The sequence below is a fragment of the Pleurodeles waltl genome, chromosome 6 (assembly GCF_031143425.1).
Source record: "Pleurodeles waltl isolate 20211129_DDA chromosome 6, aPleWal1.hap1.20221129, whole genome shotgun sequence".
Taxonomy (NCBI): Eukaryota; Metazoa; Chordata; class Amphibia; order Caudata; family Salamandridae; genus Pleurodeles; species Pleurodeles waltl.
Window position 1 is genome coordinate 104,606,210 of NC_090445.1, and position 22,047 is coordinate 104,628,256.

Consider the following 22,047-nt stretch of genomic DNA (forward strand, 5'->3'; position numbering starts at 1 on the left):
GGAAAGTTGCACTCTAGTTCTTTTTTTGGGGATCTTTGAGTCTCTCTTCTGTGCTTATGGTCTACGAATGTTCTTTAGTCCTACTTTTACGTTTAGGGTGAAACTCTCTAGCCTACTGGGAAAAGAACTGACCAACGTTGGAAGCCATGTCGGGATCAGGCATTGCGGGATCCCTTTTGTTCACTGTCAGAGGCACGTAGACACCCTGGCCCTCTGGAGGGTTAGCCTGATTGTTATGCCTGGCCCAAAGATGTCAGTTGTTAGCGACTTGGCTCCGCCTCGATGTGGGGCTGCACAGGCGCAGTGTACTGTGTATGCTGCCTGAGCCTCCGTCGGCCCCCCGCAGGCGGCTGTCAGCACAGGGGGATACGCTCCGCCAATCAGAAGGCGCCTTGTTGTGTTGCGACTCCGGTACAGGGAGCTCCGGGACCGAGGCCCGGGGTGACGGAAGGAGTCACAGTTCCGTGAAGGGAGGGGGGCAGAGTGAAGGTGGGGGAGAGCTGCGCACCCCGGGGAGGAGGGTGCTGCCGATCGGTGTGGTAGGGGGCATCAGTGGACAGCCCTGTGTCTCAGGAAGCTGAAACAAGGGAAAGCAGCCCTTCCGCCCCCGTACTGTGCAGGGGCCTCTGTCATCGGGGGGGCGTAAATAGCCTGAGGAGGGAGTCGACTACACTGACGGACCGAGGCATAGAGAGGGCCACCCGCTGGGGTTACACAGGACGCTCTGGGGCCCGGGGGGGAGAAAGGGCGCTCCGGAAAGTGGACTCACTGGTGTCCAGACAAGGTGTGTAGGACAGGAGGCCGCGCTGCCGGACCGCGGCACAGCGAGGGTGGACGACGCACCCCGAGCCCCGAGGTGGGCAGAGGTCCGTACCCCCGGACCTTGGTGCAGAGAGGCGGAAGAGCCGGGGGGCCACAGGAGACCGAAGCCGTTGCACACCGAAAGCCGGACCATGAGGAGAGAGATGAACGGGGTCACTAAGAGCAGGTTTGAGGTGAGTGTCGGGGTGCAACAGCGAGGTCGGGGGGTATCTGGTGCACGAACTCGTACACACGAACAGAGGCAGGCAGTGCACGAACCTATTGTTTTGCGCGTTAGGCATCTCTTGGTGGGATTGAGGTACGAACCATAGCCATGAATCTTATCAGGATCTGTTGTAGTGGTTGTGACTCTCATACGTGTTACCGTCTTCCAAATAACTGGTGTGTCACAATCTGCTTCTAAGCTTTGTGGCACGGCGCCTTGCAACTATCACGTTTCTTCGTCAGCGTTACTTGGGCACTCTGTTTATGTCACGGCCCCCTGGTCTACCCTCGTACCTGCCCCATCTGTGTTGCTGGGATTTTAAGGAGTGTCATTTTGGTTATACGCGTCTTGTAGTGTTGATTGTAGTACCCACACCTCTGCGGGTACCGGCTGTGGGTTGTTTAAGACTATATGTATCTCTTTTGGGAGCCAGGTTATCGCTTCCATCTCAATGTGGTGGTTACCATTTTATCCTGTCTCTTAGTTCATACATATTTTGGGTGGATGTGGATCTGTAAAGTTAATGCAGTATGTTTACTTGGAGAAATCCGATCCATTTGACTTTACCCATATGCTCTGCTTGCTCTCAATCACCCCCACCTAGGGTGACCAGCTTTTGAGGATCAAAAACCGGGACAGGTCAGACATAAAAGAAAGACTAAAGACATTACTCTCACTTTTATAACTGGCCTGTACCGTTTTTTTGGTAGCTTTGTGAGGTAGTGTGTGTGTGTTCGTATGTGTGTACACACACACACACACTTTCACACTTACAAGACTACATATATAAAATTAGCTATGGCTTGAACTCCCACCCTGCCCTCACTCACTTCTCTCTGCTCCCAACTCCAGCTCTCTGCTGGGAGCAGACAGGGGACTGTGTTGCCTGACAGTAACTGATAAAATAATTATTTCATACTTGGTAGGCCTTTTTAACTTATGCTTCCGTAGATGATCTGACCCTTGTCCCTAAAACCTGGACATTTATTTAATAAAATGACCTTTGTCCCAAAAACCGGGACATTTATTTAAAATTAAAAGAAGCTTTGGGACACCGGGACAGTTCTCTAAAAACAGGGACTGTCCTGGGATATCCGGGAGATCTGGTCATCCTACCTCCACCGATTCTTTGTGAGCAGGAGCCAACAATGTCACGTGAGCTATATAGACATTAGGCAGGGCTGTCTTTACTGTGCTGGTAGAACAGTGCTAACATTATGTGCTTATTTCTTAGTTTTTACGAAATATGTTTTTAATATACAAAGGGCTTCCTTCACAGACCTCCCTGGCTCAGGTGGTTGATAGGGGCCTGATACTGCCTCTTGTGAACAGATCTGTTTATGTACATAGGGGAAGTGTGGGGCCTGCGCTGTACGTGTAAACAGTACCCGGCGAGCCTGGGACAGGAAGGGATTAGGATTAAAGGCCGCATCAGGGAGGGGTTAGGGTGAATTGCTCACGCAGCTGTGAAGGGGTGAGCAACGAGACCACTGTGCTGCCAGTAGTGCAAGAGGAAGTCTGTATGCTGGGGGGAGGCTGCTTCAGTTCGTACATCATTCTAGAACGCCGAAGCGCTCATTACAGAGTTTCCTTGTGGCCAACGTACTTCTATTTATTTATTTTTGCTTTTTGATACTGCCCAAACCTTTCTAGAAGGACAGCTGAGTTGCTTACATAGAACGTTTCTATTGCGCCAGGAGCAGCAATAGAAGCGAGAGGAGTTTTACACAGAAGAGTAATTGACCAACGACTTTTTTTTTTTTAAGCATTAGACATTTTAAGAGTTGTCCTGTGTGGGTGTAACTGTATCGGATAACCCAATACGTATTGGAGTGTGATGAGAAAATGACTTTTGAACAGTGGTCATTTTTACGTCTCAGGTTACCTATGCTTATTTCCAGATTGAAGCACGCACAGATCATTATTTACGTAGAAGTATACAAGGTGTGTTCCATAGAGATGGATGGGATTATAACCCTGGTCTCTTGGAGGACAGACTTGTAACTAAAGCGGTAGACAAAACCTCCACCATATTTTGAAATAAATCGATTATTTTAAGTCGGCTCTGAGCCCCACAGAACCTAGAAAAATAAATGCATTTAGATCTCATCGCTGGGTGTACTCACTGAATCGGTGAGTTTGACACTGTGGTGCCAGCCATTATTGTGCTAGCTAGCGTAATGCGCCCTTAATGTGCCACGTCGCTGGGCGGTGTCAATATTGTGCCATGCTTGGGGTCATGCCAACATTATGTACTGTGTGATGAAAATGTATTATTTTTCTGCACAGCGAGGCTAGCATGTGCTTGTTGTACAGACAAGCAACTTTAACAGTGTTATATAAAGCTGCGTTCTGTGGCGGTGTTGTACCCAGTCGATATAGCCTGGCGGTGTGCTCCACCTAGAGACCGTGTAATTAATTGAAATCCGGATCCTGTGAAAACTATGGCAGCGTTAAATAACCATCGCTCCCACCAAAGGGGCTTAGAAACCCAACCTCGTGTGATAGTAAGAACTTCATAGCAGGGTTCCTGGTCTCCTGCAGCACCCCCTGGAAAATCAAAGGCAGAAGTGTGAAGTCTTCTGCCAGAAAGACATCTAATTAGAGAACCGAACATTAAACCTTGTGAAATATTACGGCATTGTTGGATCTTTTGGTGATTGTTAGTATGCTTGAGTAAAAATATGCAACTTTTATAGAATGGTGTGCCAGAAGCTAGATCCATGCAATATGTTAGGGTTTATATGGTCATGGTCGGGTAAAGGGAATAACAGTTAATACTTCTCCCAGGTATTAGCACTTTCTCTAGGACTGTGAGCCCCAGACACTCTGAACGTCAACGCATGATCTAGGGAACAGAAGGATGTATATTGTGGGGGCAACAATCGGGTCTCGCACTATCGGGCATATTTTGGTCATTTCTTCTGGGCAGTAATTGTGAGTTGGTTGAATAAATATCTTATCCAGCAGTCCTCTCGTTCAAATGGGAGTCCTCTTACTTCAAACATATTTTATAAGAATTACATTTTATATAATAGTACACCACAAAGTAAGATGACTCGGTATGCCAAATTATACTTATTCTTGCCTAACTAAATGTTGCATTTTTTCATATGTATACATCTTTATTACCATTTTGTTAAGTACATTTTTTTAACCAATGTGACATACCCGTAAGAGCACCTGTTGCTGCTGAGAAACCTCGACCAAATTACACATTTAAAGCTCATATGGGTCGTAACCTCCAGATCTGGAAAAACATAATTTCTTATCTGCTGTATCCGCCACAATTGGTGTCACCCTGCAAGCCACCGCTGTTACAGCTCCACCAGTACGTGGTTACGCAGCTAATTGAGGCCCAGTTATAACCTTTAGAAATGTATTATGAACCCCAACCCACTTTGTGCCTTTTCATATAACCAGCTTCTCTACATTTGCCATTCTTTCGGTAATGCTCTATCTAGCATCCTTCACATCCCAAAAATGTAGTCTGTTGTGTCACATTACTAGTTCCCCCCCACCCAAAAAGGCACATTAATGTTTTTTCACTGGTTCTAGTTCTTGTCCTATTTACGTTGAGTAGCTCACAGTAGGGAATCCTCATGCATAACTGTACTCGTCTTAACCTGACCGAAAATCAAGTCATGAGATCCTTCTTCTCCAAGTCGAGAGGTGATCACAGGTCCCCTTTGTAGTTCTTGTAATGTCTCTGACTTTGATTTGATGTGGTGGCGGTATCCAGTTTCTAGGCAGGAGCCTTCAAAAGCAATATCAGCAGCATTGCTCACTTATTTCAACGATGAAAGCCCTAGCTACCCAACATGGATTCAAAACTGGTGATCATGCCACTGGGCAAGTTCTCGACCCATTGAACTGTCTTAGTGTATTGTGAGCATACTTAAGAGCAGGGGGAATGCCATGTATGTACCAAGGTCCTCCTATCCCACCAAAGCAAAAGTTTGAACATCTTTCTAACCATCTATCTGTCCAGAGCACGAATGCAGCGCTATCCACGTGTATTGCGAGGTCTCCATAGCATGTACTTAATTCTAACCTTGTCTGCTAGTTAGAATTCCAAAGTATGTATGCAATGCTAACAGCAGCTTGCATTTATAGCTAAGCGTTTGTGCCGAGAAGAGCCCTTAAGCATGTATGTTGAACTAACCATGTATGTGCCCATGGAGTCAAGGAAGTATGTACTCCGTTTACCACAGTCTTCTCCCAAAGGATCAGCATGTGATTATCATTAACCAAGTATCTTTCATTAGTGTCACATGGCATGAATGCAGTATTAACCATGTAGGTTCCCCATGGCATATACGTAGTAGTAGGGAAGCATGTGCCTAAGGCGTGAACATACCATGGACGTGTCACTGTGTTTGCTCATGAGGTCTTCATACAGTGTATTGAGCCCTAAAAATATATGTCCCGAGAGGATCAACTTTGAACCAGCTCCATGTCGGTCTTGTGCGTGCTTAGATGGTTGTGTGCACACTGCGCTATTTATGTATGAAGCAGCACAGTTTATTTAATAAGATATGGGACAAAGGCGCAGGCACGTATGATTGATTGGGTTGAAGCTATCTTTTTGCTTTGTCTCCTAATATTACATCCATATAAAGACTACATTATTTAGATTGGAGTTTCTTTTCTTTACGTCTAAGTCCACTTCCTTTCTGGAATCTGATCAAATGTTTAAAGGTGATGTGTTTGACGCTAAGGTAGTTTAAAGAAGTGTGCTCCATAGCATGACCATGCCCCATGACTGGCTGGCTCGTGCGTGCAGCTAGTGGTTATACAAAGGGCCTGCTGGCCGGGCGCAGGCTTTATTGTTGCTGCGGTTAATGAGTCTGTATCCTTTTGTGGTTGCTGCCGTTTCTGGCGTCTCAATTAGCTAAAGAACCGGAGGGAGCAGGAATGAAACCACGAAAAGCTATTCCGACTGAGTGCTGTTGAAGGAGCAGACTTGAGTGCGTGCACAATGACAGACTGCCTTCTCTGTGTGAGCGCTCTCTGGAATGTGCACCATGTCAGACTGGGTTGTCTGCGTGAACAGTCTTGGCCGGGAGTGTGCACAATGGCAGACTGGCCGCTCTAGGAGGAACAGACTAACAAGCCCGCGCAGTGATTCCCCGCAACACCCTATTGGCCGGCTTCCTGCCTACCACCATACCATCTTACACACTTGCGAACTTCTACCTGTGAGCTGTTCCCAGTGACCAGCAGTCTTCTTACCAGTGGACATTAGGAGCCTCCCGTACGCCAGAGTTATTCAAGTGAATCTGAAGGTCTCCTAAAGCATAGATATTGAGTGACTCAAAGCCTGACTTTCCCTCTTCCAATCCCGGATGTCTAGGGTCTTCCTTTAGTTGATGCCCATCAGTACTGAATTTATTCTCATAGTCAACAGTATCATACAGGGCCACACCCAAGAGAGGTTACCCCTAAATTTAAGTGGACTGATTCACCTCCTTTCTCATCACCAATGTAAAAACCTGCCACTTCATCGTTGTCCTCTCATTTAAAAGCCACAATCCCAAGAAACAATCTGCTTGGAGTCAGCCGTCACTCCTGCTTAAACTTTAGAAGGTATGTCTAAGTCCTGTTTGTTTCCCACCTGGACAGCGGCAATGCCTTGTTCGACAGCATTGCTGCCAGCTTCCTGGTTGCATTGAAGCATTATCCAGGCTGCCGCCGGACTCCTAATAATTTTTACGAAGTGCAACACATAACTTTGATCCCAGAAGTACTCATCTGCTGGCCCCCATTGTTTTCTGAATGTGCTGTTTTGCTTGCGAGCCAGTATCTGTTCATACAGCACCGTAACTGATTAAGTATTTCTAAATGGCAGGAGGCCGACGCAACACAAGAAGTAATTATAGCACCCCTTGGAAAGCAGATGGCGCGAAAAGGGACATACTCGAAACACGCCCAAGCTATAGAGCAATGTCCTGCCACACATTAGTGTAGCTCCTCCATTTCAAAAAAAGAAATAAAACTCAATTTCTACTAATGCCATTGAGTAAAATGCCGTTGCTTGTTAGGTCTCTGGGCCAGACGATGAAAGAAAACATGTTAGCTATTGCCAGATTCAGAATGCAAGACTAAAGTAGTGCACACAGTGCAAGACTTGGTCCTGAGGTGAAAAGAGGCTTGAGAGCGAATGTGATATGAATTCTCTTTAAGACGACATCTCAGGCTGGCTGAACTCTGTGATGCCAGGCTTGGTAGTGAAAGCAATATATTTGACTTGGAAGTAGGGTCATTTCTGGCTAAAAGTGTCTGGTTTGGAAGGGACGCAGGTGGGATCATGGTGTCTGACATAAAATGAAGCCTTATGGGCTGACTGTGTCATTCAATAGGATGGATTTGGGCTCACAGTGTGGTACAGATGGGCACATCTGAGCGCTTGCTGTGTATGTAGCTTGGAATACGCAAGCTCTCATGGTGCGTGCAGCTTTGCACTTGCAGTCCCCTGCATTGTATGTATGGGACTTACACTTGCAACTCTTGCAGCATGTGTGTGCGGTTCAGCACCTTCAGAATCTCACTTGCGGCATATGTCTATGCAGACATGGAATGTATGTGCTGTTTAGCACCTTCAGGCTCTCACTTGTGGTTTATATCTGTGTACACATGGACTATCGCAGCATGTGCGTGCGGTTCAGCAACTTCAGGGTTTCTCTTGCGGTGTATGTCTGCATACATGGACTCTCACAATGTGTGTTGCTTGGCACATGCAACCCTTGTGGTGTTAGTGAATAACTCAGCATACACACACTCAATTGGTCTTTGTGGGCTGGGTGAGCTCTTGTGGTGCATGTGGTCTAGCAGAATGAGCACACTCTCAGGCAGTGTATGGTTTCTAGCATCTGCTTTGCAGTCAGGATGTTGTGGTGTATGCAATATTTTTTGTAGGTCAGTGTTGTTGACCTTGAAACAAAGGATCGGTTCGGAAGTGAGTAAATAGTGTCTGCTAATGGTGTGTCGAATCAAGGTTTGCGGTTCAGCAGGGTTTGCTTGCTGTCCTGCTTACAGTATGTGGCTTGAGTGTGCACATGGGCTCACATTGTCCGATTCGGGAGTAAACATCCACACAGTGATTAACCCTAGATGGTGTATGCTTCTTCTCATCAACTGTCAGGTTCCTCAGGACAGTGCACTCAGTGTTGGGCTCACCTAGCTCTCCTTCGTCCTCCACCTTGCTTTACCGAAAGCTTTACAGTTGTCAAAGTTATGCGCTTCAACATAAGAATATACTACTTAGATAAATGTTGTTTTCAGACAACAGTAAACATGTGAGACCTTTCCTTGCACGATTCTCTGCTTACTAGAGTGGCACGGCAGTTCACATCCTGGCAGTCACATTGGGGCCTGGTAGGTGCGTGGCGAAAGTTGCACACAGACACCAGGGACTACTCGTACTTCTCTTATTTACATGAGCTACATGTTTGGCTTGATGCATTCTTGTGTACACCAGATGTGTTCCCACATATGCATAACGCTGAATACTTGGCTTGCACAATCTCAGATCATAACCCAGTATTGTTATCGCTGAAGTGGGTCCTGCCCCTCCCCCGTATCTCCACATGGAAATTGAAACCAGAATCATTAGAGGATGCACAAAATCAGGGGGAAATGAAACCGCATATTACTCACTTTGTTGCGGATAACGAGGCCACAACCAGCAATCCTTTGATAGGATGGGACGCTTTTAAAGTGGTAATGAAGGGAAGGTGTATAGGAGGGAGCGATGGGGGTACGTAGAACACTACCTAGAGACTCCATGGAGGCGGAGGATAAACTGAGAGGCTGAAAAGAATAGGCTGGAGAATCCAAACTTCCAGCACACAATATTGGAGTTTAAATAAACAGCAGCGGAGTGCGTGGAACGTCTTCGCTGCTTCGACTACAGAAATGATATAACCAGACCCCACGGGGAGAGGGACAAGGCAGGCTGTATGCTGGCATGGGTGGTGTTGCCGACTCGGAGAGGCTCAACCATACTGGAAATAAAAACAGACCTGGGGGACTGCATCTATGGACAGGAAGAAATTAATGCACATTTCCTAACCTACTATGAGCGGTTATACAAAAGTACCCTCCAATGTGATAGGGAAACCACTGAGGCCTACTTGGCCCAGATGCAACTCACAGCACTTACACCTGACACAGCACGGCAGTTGGGAGGGGCCATCACCCAGCAGGAAATCAAGGGGGCCATCAAGGAGTTAGCCTGGGGAAAGACACCGGAGACGGATGGTTTCCCAGTTGAGTTTTATGCTGTATACATAGAACTGCTGGCTCCAAGGCTAGAGACCCTATGTAAGGCTGCCAGGTAGCAGGGAATACTGCCGGCCAAGACACGAGAGGCGATAGTGGTTCCTCTGCTAAAACCTGGTAAAAGTCCTACGGTGTGCAGCGCTTACAGACCTTTGTCCATGTTGAATTTGGACTACAAGATCCTCAGTAAGATCTTGGCCACAAGGCTCCTCCCTCACATGACAAAACTGATACACCCAGATCAGGCAGGTTTTGTCCCTGGTCGAAACACAGCAGATAATATATGCCGATTGTTAGCAGTCATGAGGGACCCCGCCCAAGATGACAAGACTGCCGGGGTGCTTGCTTTGGATATCGAGAAGGCCTTTGACAGCCTAGAGTGGGGGTTCCTTTATGCAGTGATGGCCAGGCTGGGCTTGGGACCTGACTATATTGCATGGGTGCAGTTACTGTATACCAAACCTATGGCCAGAGTGCGCACAGGACGGATAATATCAGAAAGCTATGCAGTGGAGTGGGGCACTGGACGGGGCTGCCCCCTGTTTCCGTTGCTGTTTGCGTTGGCAATGGAACCACTGGCAGCTGCAGCTTGAGGTGGGGAGGAAGGTCGGATAGTAAGAGCAGGAGGGGGAAGACACCGAATAGTCTTATATGCCGACGACCTACTGATTTTTTTTTGGGGGGGAGGGGGGGGATATGCATAAAGACCTGCCGTGAGCCCAGCTAATGCTCTCTTAGGGCCACATGTAGCAAAGGGTTTTTCCCATTCTGTGTCAATGGGAAAATGTGTTCGTACATATGGCCCGTAGTTTGGTACTTTTTCGGGACTGGGAGTAAACTGGGACAAAGCCAGGTTGTTCCAGCTGAGTCCTGCGGCAATGCCCCCTTTCCGGCTGGGTACGGTCATGTGGGAACCACGTTGTCTTATTTGGGGGTTAAGGTGTACCATGACCCATAGTACATCCTTGACGGCAATGTAGGAAGAACCCTGCAGTCCGTCAGGACCAGTATGACTTTTTGGCAAACCTTGCCATTGTCTGTAGCCGGTAGGGTAGCACTTCTAAAAATTATAGTTCTGCCTAGGCCACTATATTACTTTACCGTCTTACCGATATGGATACTCAGGGCAACCTTTAGGGAATTGGAGGCACTGGTCATAGCATTTCTGTGGGGCAGCGGACGAAGGAGAGTGGCATTAGCCAAACTCCAAAGGTAGTCCTCGGGTGGAGTTTTGGCGGTCCCCGACTTTGAAGCCTATTACTTGGCGGAACAGCTCCAATGGCGTACACAGTGGATAGCAAGCAGACAAGACCATGAGGCAATAGTGAAACTATTCACTCCTCCGTGGACGAGGTTAATGGAGGTGTTGGGGGTCGAGGCGGCAGGCCGGGGGACTCCCCTGAATTGAAAACCTTGATTCAATGCTGGACAAGCTGTTTACGTAAACTTAAGATAAAGACCCCATACTCCCCGGACCTTCCTCTGTTGTCCATAGTGGCATTACCGCCTAAGAGGACCTGGGAGGGGCTCCAAGCCTGGGTTGCAGTGGGGGTCCAGACTGTGGGAACCCTGTTTAAGGAAGGGACAATGACAACATTCAAAGACCTTAGAGTGGAGTTTGATTTACCGGGGGGGTCATTTTCTACTCCATGGCTCAATTACTGCTACTATTCAGCGGCACTGATAGGGAGGGATTGGGAGAGCCCCCAACACAGACAAATTGAACCTATCTGGAGACCTCCACCGGTAAGCTCAGAGCGGTGACATTTATATGGTAGAATACGGGCAGATAAGACCCTCCCATTGACCTAATTTAGACTAAAATGGGAGAGGGATCTGGGGACCGACATTCCTGACAAAGCATGGGATCAAATACCGGAGGGCTTCCCCAGGACGACTAGAAATGTTAGATTTAAGCCTCTTAACTTTTATGTGCTGCATCAAGCTTATTTAACCCCTGGTCAGATCAGCAAGCACTTTGGAACGGACTGAGCAAAATTTACTAGGTGTGGATTGCTTGGAGCAGAATTCAGGCACATGTTTTGGGATTTTCCAACTCTAGGGACGTTCTTGGGGGAGTTGACCCAATCAGTGGCAAGAGCGATAAACAAGATGATTCCCTGTAAAATGGGCCTTTGTTTATTTGGGTGGTTCCCACATACGTCCAAGACAAATGTCACTAGCAGATTTCAGGACCTGGCTTCCGTGTTGGCCAAGAGGGAAATTGCAATGACATGGAAAAATCTGACGGGCCTAAGGATATCTCAGTGGAAAAGGGAATTGAAAAAAATGGGCTAGATGCAAGGGCGATGTTCTTCTCAGAGAGGGCAAAAGAGTGATGAGACCACCAGAAATAGCACAGGGATGGGATGTTGTAATGGAAGCCATGGAAGAGGAGATCCCGACTGAGTTGGCCCCTTGACTGAATAACGGACTGACGGGGCTTAACCGCATCGCACCTGATAGCGGACATCTTTACTCAAAGGGAACCTGACAATACCGCACACAAGGAGAGGCAGCACGTATGTGACCAACACACAATGTTCATCCCGCACCACGAAATTTGGCTCACTAAGGGGGGAGGGAGAAGTTGCAGGGGGAGAGCCGGGTGAGTTCATAGGGTCCCAGTTTTATAGTGGACCCGGTATGTATGGACTGAGTAAGACCACTGTATTGACAACAAAAAATGGTTGAAAAAAGTTGTATCTCACCACGAGTTCATGATTGTTAGACAACTGAAATTGCAATAAAAATATGTTTACAAAAAAAAAATGTGAGACCTTCCCTTCCCCTCATACACAGAGCACAGCCCCGAAGCCATGTAGTTGTAAAAGCCATACTTCCCAACAGAACAACACATTCCTCGCATATACTCCCAGATACAGAAGAAAGCATGGTTAGAAAGTCCACATGCATCTTTCCGCCCCATACACATTCCTCAAATATACTTCTATATACAGCAGAAAGCATGGTTAGACAGTCCACGTGCACCCTTCTGCCCATACCCCGCATATACTCCCAGATACAAAGGAAAGCATGGTTAGACAGTCAACGTGCATCTTTCCACCGGAAACCCATAGTCCGTTATACTCCCAGATACAACAGAAAACATGAGACAGTCTACGTGCACCTTTCTGCCCCATACCCCGCACATACTCCCGGATACAAAGGAGAACATGGTTAGACAGTCCACGTGCATCTTTCCTCCTGAAACCGCATATACTCCCAGATACAAAGAGAAGCATGGTTAAACAGTCCACCTGCACCTGTCTGCCCGACACCCATACGCTACATGTACTCTCGGATACAAAGGAAACCTTTCTGCCCATACCCCGCATGTACTCCCAGATACAAAGGGAAGCATGGTTAAACAGACCACGTTCACCTTTCTGCCCGGCACCCAATCCCTGCATGTACTCTCGGATACAAAGGAATTCTTTCTGCCCCATACTCCGCATATACTCCCCAGATACAAAGAAAAGCATGGTTAGACTGTCCACGTGCGTACAGTACCAGAGCAACATATTTGGCCGTGGGATGCACTCTTGCAACAGCCCATCCTTATGGCAAATGGCTTCCTTGGGTGGTAAGAGAAACGGCATTCGTTTGCATCCGCAGTAGACAGCATGGTGTCTGCGCACAAACGCAGGCAGCAGTGTGTGAAAAACACACAGACAGCATAGTGTTTGCGAACACAGTTGGGTCACAAAGATCTCCATTAACCAATTAGAAACAGACCTGACCACAAAATAACTGATTACTAGCACGGTTGTCAGTCTGAGAGCTCGTGATCATGCTGAAAGGCTCCCTATGCAGCCAAGAATGGTAAGGGACTGTTTCTACAAATGACAGACGTATTTACAAGGGCGCTTATCACACAGTTGTGTTTGTTGTGGCGCTTGGCTTGGGATGACGCAAGTGTCAGGCTCCTTGCTTGGGAGGGTGCGCGCGTTGTTGGCCTTGAACTGTGCCCATCATGTCAAGCTATGGAGGACTGGAATTAATTCGTGAGCAATATCAGACCCGGGCCCGTGAGTGCGCACAGTGCTTTGTTGCTCGGCTGTCGGGAAGGATATTTCGCGAAGAGATTAAAAACCGTTCATTAATATAGCTGTTTCAAAGGGGTTTAACATAAAACAGTGTATATCGTGGTCACCTTTGTGCATAAGTGGGTGTCAGGTCTCACTCTCCAGTGACCATTTATTGTAGATAGATGCCATGTTGAGCCTAATAAGCTTTCTAGCTCCACATATTAAATTGCCAATCTGTGTATTGTAATTGCATTTATATAGCACTTACTAGCTCCTACAAGGCGTTGAAGCACCTTATGCCGGGTAGCACGATGCGCCGGAAAACCGAGGTTATTTCGGTTTTCGGGGTTAATCTTGTGGTCTCAAGGATACCATACCATACATTTACTTACTATTATTCTTAGTGAGTTATGTCCTAGGGGTTACGTATGATCATTACGGAGGGTATGCAAATTTATGCCGATGGTTGGTGGGATTAGTACATTTCATAGGCCAAATCCAGTGTTATTACTAACAAAGGAGTTTGTTGTGCTTTTTGAAATGGCGTGTGGGCAGTTTTCTGAAATGCAACAGAAGAGATGTAGGCAAACACAGGGGACAGACTAGGCTGTGTTCAGAGAGAACAAGAAAAAAGATGGAAAGAAAAAAGTATAATTCAAAGGAAAAAAGGAGAGGCAATAGAAGTTTTAAGTTAAAGTGTGTTTTATGAAGGGTTTTAGGAATATAGAGAAGGCTTTTTGACATAGCATACAATCCAAAGAAGCAACATTAAGAAAGAAACAACTTTTATTGTGCATGTGATGTATTAGGTGCTTTTGGTGAGCAGTGGATTTGGATGAAGTTTGCCCACAGCTCAACTACCACTAGACCTCCAGTGTCTCCAAGCTCCGCGTCGCACCTGTACCTGAGCTCCAGAGGAACTTTGGAATCGCTGTCTGCAGGGAATTTATACATCTCTTTTCTACTTGTATAGGACACTGTGTCTTTGCGGAAGGGGTAGAAATAGCTTCAGGTATTGATAAACAGTGAGCCCTGTTCTTGTCTGAAGCTGTGAATCTGGTTCAAGTAAACACTGTCCTTTCTTCATTCATATGTTAAAAGCAGCATGCACTCGCTTCACAGTATTGCTTAGTATGCAGCTCGAAACACACCTCCAGCGCACTGTGCACTCACCATCCAACCCCTTTACTTCTCTACAGAACATTCTGATTTCACTCCATGGACTACCTTGCACACATTGAGAGCCCTGCCAGCTTACTTCGTGGACCGTCTGCGCTAACTACACACCCTGTAGTATGTATTTGAGAGCATTATGGGCACACTATGGAATATCATACCCTCAAGAGCATTGCCAGTCCATAGTACTTATTTGAGAGCACTCTCCCTCACTGTGCATACCATAGTACATACGTTGGAAGTTTTGTACATTAACCGCACGTTACAAATGCATAGGTTGGAAGCACCATGCTCTTCTCACACAGTCCCTTGTAATACTTTGGTGTGTGTGTCATTGCTTTGTGCTCACTGTTCAGTAGAGAGTGCATATTTTGTATGTATGCTTACCTCATGGAACATAGCATGCACGTTGAAAGCACAGTGCACTTGTGGCATGCCACAGTACTTACTGTGAAAGAAAGCACTGCATGGTCATCTCACCGGACATTCATTGCATGTATGAACTGTGCACTAAAAATACTTAAAAGCTCTGTACACTTTTCCAATGAACAGTTGCACTTTGCTCACAACACAGGTCATAGCAGCATGCTGAAAGCACTGTGCTCTCAATGCTTAGGCGGGTACATGCTTAAAGCAAAGTGCGCCTACTTCACTGTTATAGAACTCACATTGAAAGTACTTAGCTTACCACATGAACCAGTGTATGTAAGTTGCTTCTTCCCCCTCCCACCCACCCGTCTGTGTTGCTTCTTCTTCCTCCCTCCCACCCGTCTGTTGCTTCTTCTCCCGCCCACTCACCCACCTGTCTGCGTTGCTTCTTCTCCCGCCCACTCACCCACCCGTCTGCGTTGCTTCTTCTCCCGCCCACTCACCCACCCGTCTGTGTTGCTTCCACCCCTCCCTCCCACCCATCTGTGTTGCTTCCACCCCTCCCTCCCACCCATCTGTGTTGCTTCCACCCCTCCCTCCCACCCATCTGCATTGCTTCCACCCCTCCCTCCCACCCATCTGCATTGCTTCCACCCGCCTGCGTTGCTTCTTCACCCACCCACCCGTGTTGCTTCTTCACCCACCCACCCACCCGTGTTGCTTCTTCACCCACCCACCCACCCGTGTTGCTTCTTCTCCCACCCACCCGTGTTGCTTCTTCTCCCACCCGTGTTGCTTCTTCACCCACCCGTGTTGCTTCTTCACCCACCCGTGTTGCTTCTTCCCCCACCCACCCGTGTTGCTTCTTCTTCCCCCACCCACCCACCCGTGTTGCTTCTTCTTCCCCCACCCACCCACCCGTGTTGCTTCTTCTTCCCCCACCCACCCGCGTTGCTTCTTCTACCCCCACCCACCCGCGTTGCTTCTTCCCCCACCCACCCGTCTGCGTTGCATCTTCCCCCACCCGTCTGCGTTGCGTCTTCCCAATCTGCGTTGCTTCTTCCACCCACCCACCTACCCATCTGCGTTGCTTCTTCCACCCACCTACCCATCTGTGTTGCTTCTTCCCCCTCCTTCCCACCTGTCTGCGTCGCGTCTTCCCATTCACCTGTCTGCGTCGCGTCTTCCCATCCACCTGTCTGCGTCGCGTCTTCCCATCCACCTGTCTGCGTCGCGTCTTCCCATCCACCTGTCTGCGTCGCGTCTTCCCATCCACCTGTCTGCGTCGCGTCTTCCCATCCACCTGTCTGCGTCGCGTCTTCCCATCCACCTGCCTGCGTCTTCCCATCCACCCATCTGCGTTGCGTCTTCCCAGTCTGTGTTGCTTCTTCCTCCTTCCCTCACCCGTCTGCGTCGCTTCTTCCCTCACCCGTCTGCGTCGCTTCTTCCCGCCCACCACCCGTCTGCGTCGCTTCTTCCCGCCCACCACCCGTCTGCGTCGCTTCTTCCCGCCCACCACCCGTCTGCGTCACTTCTTCCCGCCCACCACCCGTCTGCGTTGCTTCTTCCCCCACCCACCCGTCTGCGTTGCTTCACCCGTCTGCGTTGCTTCTTCCGTCCTCTCCCCACCCGTCTGCGTTGCTTCTTCCGTCCTCTCCCCACCAGTCTGCGTTGCTTCTTCCGTCCTCTCCCCACCAGTCTGCGTTGCTTCTTCCGTCCTCTCCCCACCAGTCTGCGTTGCTTCTTCCGTCCTCCCCTCCACCCGTCTGCGTTGCTTCTCCCCTCCACCCGTCTGCGTTGCTTCTCCCCTCCACCCGTCTGCGTTGCTTCTCCCCTCCACCCGTCTGCGTTGCTTCTTCCGTCCTCCCCTCCACCCGTCTGCGTTGCTTCTTCCGTCCTCCCCTCCACCCGTCTGCGTTGCTTCTCCCCTCCACCCGTCTGCGTTGCTTCTCCCCTCCACCCGTCTGCGTTGCTTCTCCCCTCCACCCGTCTGCGTTGCTTCTCCCCTCCACCCGTCTGCGTTGCTTCTCCCCTCCACCCGTCTGCGTTGCTTCTCCCCTCCACCCGTCTGCGTTGCTTCTCCCCTCCACCCGTCTGCGTTGCTTCTCCCCTCCACCCGTCTGCGTTGCTTCTCCCCTCCACCCGTCTGCGTTGCTTCTCCCCTTCACCCGTCTGCGTTGCTTCTCCCCTCCACCTGTCTGCGTTGCGTCTTTCCCCCACCCACCGTCTGCGTTGCGTCTTTCCCCCACCCACCGTCTGCGTTGCGTCTTTCCCCCACCCACCGTCTGCGTTGCGTCTTTCCCCCACCCACCGTCTGCGTTGCGTCTTCCCCCCCACCCACCGTCTGCGTTGCGTCTTTCCCCCCCCACCCACCGTCTGCGTTGCGTCTTTCCCCCCCACCCACCCGTCTGCGTTGCTTCTCCCCCCCCCACCCACCCGTCTGCGTTGCTTCTTCCCCCCCCACCCACCCGTCTGCGTTGCTTCTTCCCCCACCCACCCGTCTGCGTTGCTTCTTCCCCCACCCATCCATCTGCGTTGCTTCACCCGTCTGCGTTGCTTCTTCCCCCACCCATCCATCTGCGTTGCTTCTTCCTCCACCCACCCGTCTGCGTTGCTTCTTCTTCCCACCCACCTGTGTGCATTGCTTCTTCCTCCCACCCACCCGTCTTCTGCTTTGCTGCTTCTTCTCCCACCCACCAGTTTTCTGTTTCCTTGTCTTTGTTGCTTCTTTCCCCTCCCCACCCGTCTGCTTTGCTTCTACCCCCTCTCACCCACCCGTGTTGCTTCTGTCCCCCAGACCCACCCACTCATCCGTGTTGCTTCTGTCCCCCAGACCCACCCACCCGTCCGTGTTGCTTCTGTCCCCCAGACCCACCCACCCGTCCGTGTTGCTTCTGTCCCCCAGACCCACCCACCTGTCCGTGTTGCTTCTTTCCCCCAGACCCACCCACCTGTTCGTGTTGTTTCTTTCCCCCAGTCCCACCCACCCCTTCGTGTTGTTTCTTTCCCCCAGACCCACCCACCCGTTCGTGTTGTTTCTTTCCCCCAGACCCACCCACCCGTTCGTGTTGTTTCTTTCCCCCAGACCCACCCACCCGTTCGTGTTGTTTCTTTCCCCCAGACCCACCCACCCGTTCGTGTTGTTTCTTTCCCCCAGACCCACCCACCCGTTCGTGTTGTTTCTTTCCCCCAGACCCACCCACCCGTTCGTGTTGTTTCTTTCCCCCAGACCCACCCACCCGTTCGTGTTGTTTCTTTCCCCCAGACCCACCCACCCGTTCGTGTTGTTTCTTTCCCCCAGACCCACCCACCCGTTCGTGTTGTTTCTTTCCCCAGACCCACCCACCCGTCCGTGTTGCTTCTTTCCCCCAGACCCACCCAACCGTTCGTGTTGCTTCTTTCCCCCAGACCCACCCACCCGTCAGTGTTGCTCCTTTCCGCCAGACCCACCCACCCGTATTGCTCCTTCCCCCAGACCCACCCACCCACCCGTATTGCTCCTTCCCCCAGACCCACCCACCCGTATTGCTCCTTTTCCCCTCCCATCCACCCGTCCATGTAGCTTTGTTCCCCCTCCCACCTGTCAGTGTAGCTTCTTTCCCCCTGCCACCCACCCGTCAGTGTTGCTTCTTTCCCCTCCCACACACCTTTTTGTGTTGCTTCATCTGTCTTTGTTGCTTCTGACCCTCCCTCCCCTGTCTGTGTTGCTTCTGACCCTCCCTCCCCTGTCTGTGTTGCTTCTGACCCTTCCTCCCCTGTCTGTGTTGCTTCTCACTCTCCCACCCCCATCCGTTTTGCATCTTTCCTATCTCCCCCATCCATGTTGCTGCGTCTCCTTCCTCCGCTCCATCCATGTTGCTTCTTCCCTTCCCCCCTCAAACTGCTATAACGGAAAAAAGTGCTGTGACGTGGCCAGCTCTACCTGCTTCATTTCAGTTTTTTTATTTTACCATCCAAGTGACTATACTGTGCACCTCTCTCTGATTGGCAAAGTCAATAGTTTGCCCGTAGGCAAAGCCCATTAGTTTTGCCAATGCTTGTTTATTGTAAGTACTGTGCGTCCACTGCATGACCTATAGTATTTTCGTTGACAGCATTGTGCGAGCACTGGATTGTTATAGCTCAGAATGTACAAAATGCTCCTTGCTCAGGTTGTAGAATGACGTCAAAACGGTGAATGCTGTCTGTAATGGCCCACTGTGTACTTGTCAAAGTCCATTAGGGCAAAGGCATTAACAATCTTGTGTATATTTAAGGCACTCTCAAGCCACTGTACTATTCCTCTTTTCACAAGCTGATGTAAAGAGGGGTGGCTTTATTTGCTAAAAATGAAATCTGCTATTTTGAGATAAGAGAATACTACTTTTCCTTTAAAAAAAATTACACGCATTTGTAATTGAGCTTGTTTACCAAAAATTCTAAAAATGTTTTTTATAGCAAAGTGTGTTGTTTCCCAGACTCTGGCCTGCTGTTGTTTTGCCTTGCGTTTCCAAAATATATTTGAACCTGACGTTTAAATGTTAATTCATGCTGAGTTTATGGGGACATGCTTCTTTGCTTCTTGCCAGAGGCCATTTACTTTTATGGCCGTTATGTCATTATTCATGTGGAGGCATTTCATAATAGTTTTTGTGACATTACTATTTATATTCCTGCCTCCTGAAACGGTTCACTACTGATAATACAGCATGGAGTGGTCATTATTGTATTCTTGTTAGATGTGGTTTCCATTGTAACTGCGATATATATCTACAGCTTGTGGTTTTCATTATTCCGAAGTAGCTCTTGTTGCAGAAAAAGTGATTATCTGGTGACTGGTGGGTCATTCAAAAGAGTTCTTCACTCGGTCCTGATATGTGTCTTCACAATGGTGTGCACAACTTACTCTGACTAAGGCTTGTGTAATCAAACAGTAGTAGCAAGCCCCACAGAACGATTAAGGGTGGTTTTACAGCACATAGTTATCAGGCCGCATTACCCTAGGCCTCGATCTGCTTTGCACCCTGAAGAGTGACTGGCACCCAAAGTCTTCTGTCAGAGCCTGAAATGGGCAAATACCCAAAAAATGGTTCACCCAAACACTAAAGTTCCTGCTTTTGTTCCTCTTTAATCCCCCATGGGTTTGGAATGGCTTCCCCACAACCTTAAAACAGCTGGTTTGTATTTAGTGCTTCTTACTGCACCTTTGCTATTTCAAAGCAATGTCACTATAACCTACTTTAAAAGTAATCAGTTTACTGACGTCCGAAGGTTGGTCTTACTTGCATTGGAGCTGAAGACCTGTACATCATAGTGCATTGACGCAGGAAACATGAAGTCCCTGGCAGGCATTTCTTAAAGACGGCCTGAAGGCAGACGGAACTTAACCAGCACCCTAAAACCTACCCGACTGCCCCCAGGAAATGCACCTTCTCCCCAAAGCCTCCCTCTGCTTCTAAAAGTTACTCCCTAGGCATGTACTATTGGTCCTGCTCTCAATGGCATGTGAAGCGCATCATATCCTGCCTGATACCATACAGCAGATGCCTCTTGGCTTCTCACGTCCCTTTCTGCCCTGCACTAAACAAGGGAGCAGCTGGGAGAACTAGGTACCTGGCAGTCCCCAGAAAGTAGAAATGATAACTTATATCCATGACATCTGCTGTACTCACTTTATGTACCTATGTATGCAGTGCTTAATTTGAGCTGTGGTTTTCGGTGCAAGGCACCGGCTCTTATTTCTGAGGGCCGGCACTTATTTTTCTGCATCAGGCAGTTACGGCGAGCAAAAGACACATACTCGAAACGCGGAGGAAAAGAAAGACGAAAAAGCGCACAAAGGGATAAAGCTCCAAGAGTGAGCTGAAGGGGCAGGGGGTGTCTGCAAATGGATTAAAGAGGCCAGAGATGGCTTCAGTATTCCGCTGCCTCGGTATTCCTTGCTCGCACATTTAAATGTGGCAGCCGCATGTTTCAGAGGAAAGCTCTGAGCACCGGCATGTTTTTACATACAGATTAACCACTATATGTATGTATGTATTTATTTGTACACTGTTTGTACAGCACTAAGCGTTGGGTAAGACAGCAGAATCCTGTGCAAGGTCAAAGGAAAAGCTAAAACCAACAAGTGATTATATTTGTAGCTCTTCCCGGTATGCCTACGCTCCTGGGAAAGATCATGCTAAATTCAGGATTTTGATATCCTCCTAAGCTAGGGCTCTGATCTAGGAAATGTGTCTTGGGCACTCAGTGTGTGGTGTGCAGTGCAGAAAGTTAAAATGGATACGTTTTTGCCTACCAGTCATAGGTTGTTCTTTGCATTCCACAATACGTCTCTTAGTGCTCTACAAATTACTTTTCCCTTCCTGTGTGCAAGCCTCCCTAGCAGATAATTGAACCTTTGTTATAGAGGACCTGGAGTCCAACCTTCAGTTGTTAAGTGTCAGTATGATTTATGTTATGGGCGCATACTCTGCTGGCTTTTGTGGAAATTTCAGGATGCCTATGTGAAAAAGTTTCAGTCTATATACTATACAAACAAGTGCAGTAGCGTTGCTACCTGCGGTGTACCATGCTAGGGAAATATCTTTCCCATTCCTTGTATAACTATCCAGTACTATTCAGGTCACTTTTCTCTTCAGCCATTTTGTGACCGTCTCTCAGCAGTGGTGAACTGTGCCGGTTACATGGCATTGGAACTGCTTCGGACTACAGGCGGTCTACCTCTGCCATTAGGCTCGTCTTATGCCACACCTGGTACATGTTGTATATTGAATCAGTGCAGTTTGTCGTTCTGCACCCTTTAACTTCTAGCGTGGTCTGCAACGTAGAGTCCACCATTTGCCTCATCCCACCTACTGAATGTGGTAAGTGGTAGGGGAGTGGGTACTATTTTGTAGCGAAATGGACCTGCACAGCATAGAAATATGCTTCTTGTTCCTGGATCGCCTTAAGAGTAAAAGTCTCCCATCTTATTCCAGCCTGTTTACCTGTCCATATCAAGCCTATTGTAAGTGAGAGTAAGGGAGTCAAGAATGTTTGCATTAAAAGTATCAATATGGTAGCAGGTATTGACATTTCGATGGTACAGTCATTTTAATTACAGCTATTATGCACTGACGATGATAGCAGGAGTTAGAATCCATCGATCTACGTGGGCAAATAGATTATCTGTTGCAGGCC

At 48.6% G+C, this 22,047-nt stretch overlaps 1 protein-coding gene across 3 annotated transcripts in view; it reads left to right on the plus strand.

The window, feature by feature from the left end:
• Nucleotides 1-378: 378 nt before the first annotated feature.
• Nucleotides 379-22,047, plus strand: part of FBXL20 (F-box and leucine rich repeat protein 20) — a 391,966-nt gene continuing 370,297 nt past the window's right edge. For 2 of the 3 annotated variants that reach the window (XM_069237458.1, XM_069237457.1), the window contains exon 1: nt 806-995. In XM_069237458.1, coding sequence (XP_069093559.1) covers nt 954-995 — 42 coding nt within the window. In that variant the 5' untranslated portion in view covers nt 806-953. Of the gene's footprint in view, nt 996-22,047 lie in introns of all 3 variants that reach the window. The other variant, XM_069237456.1, reaches the window with a different exon arrangement.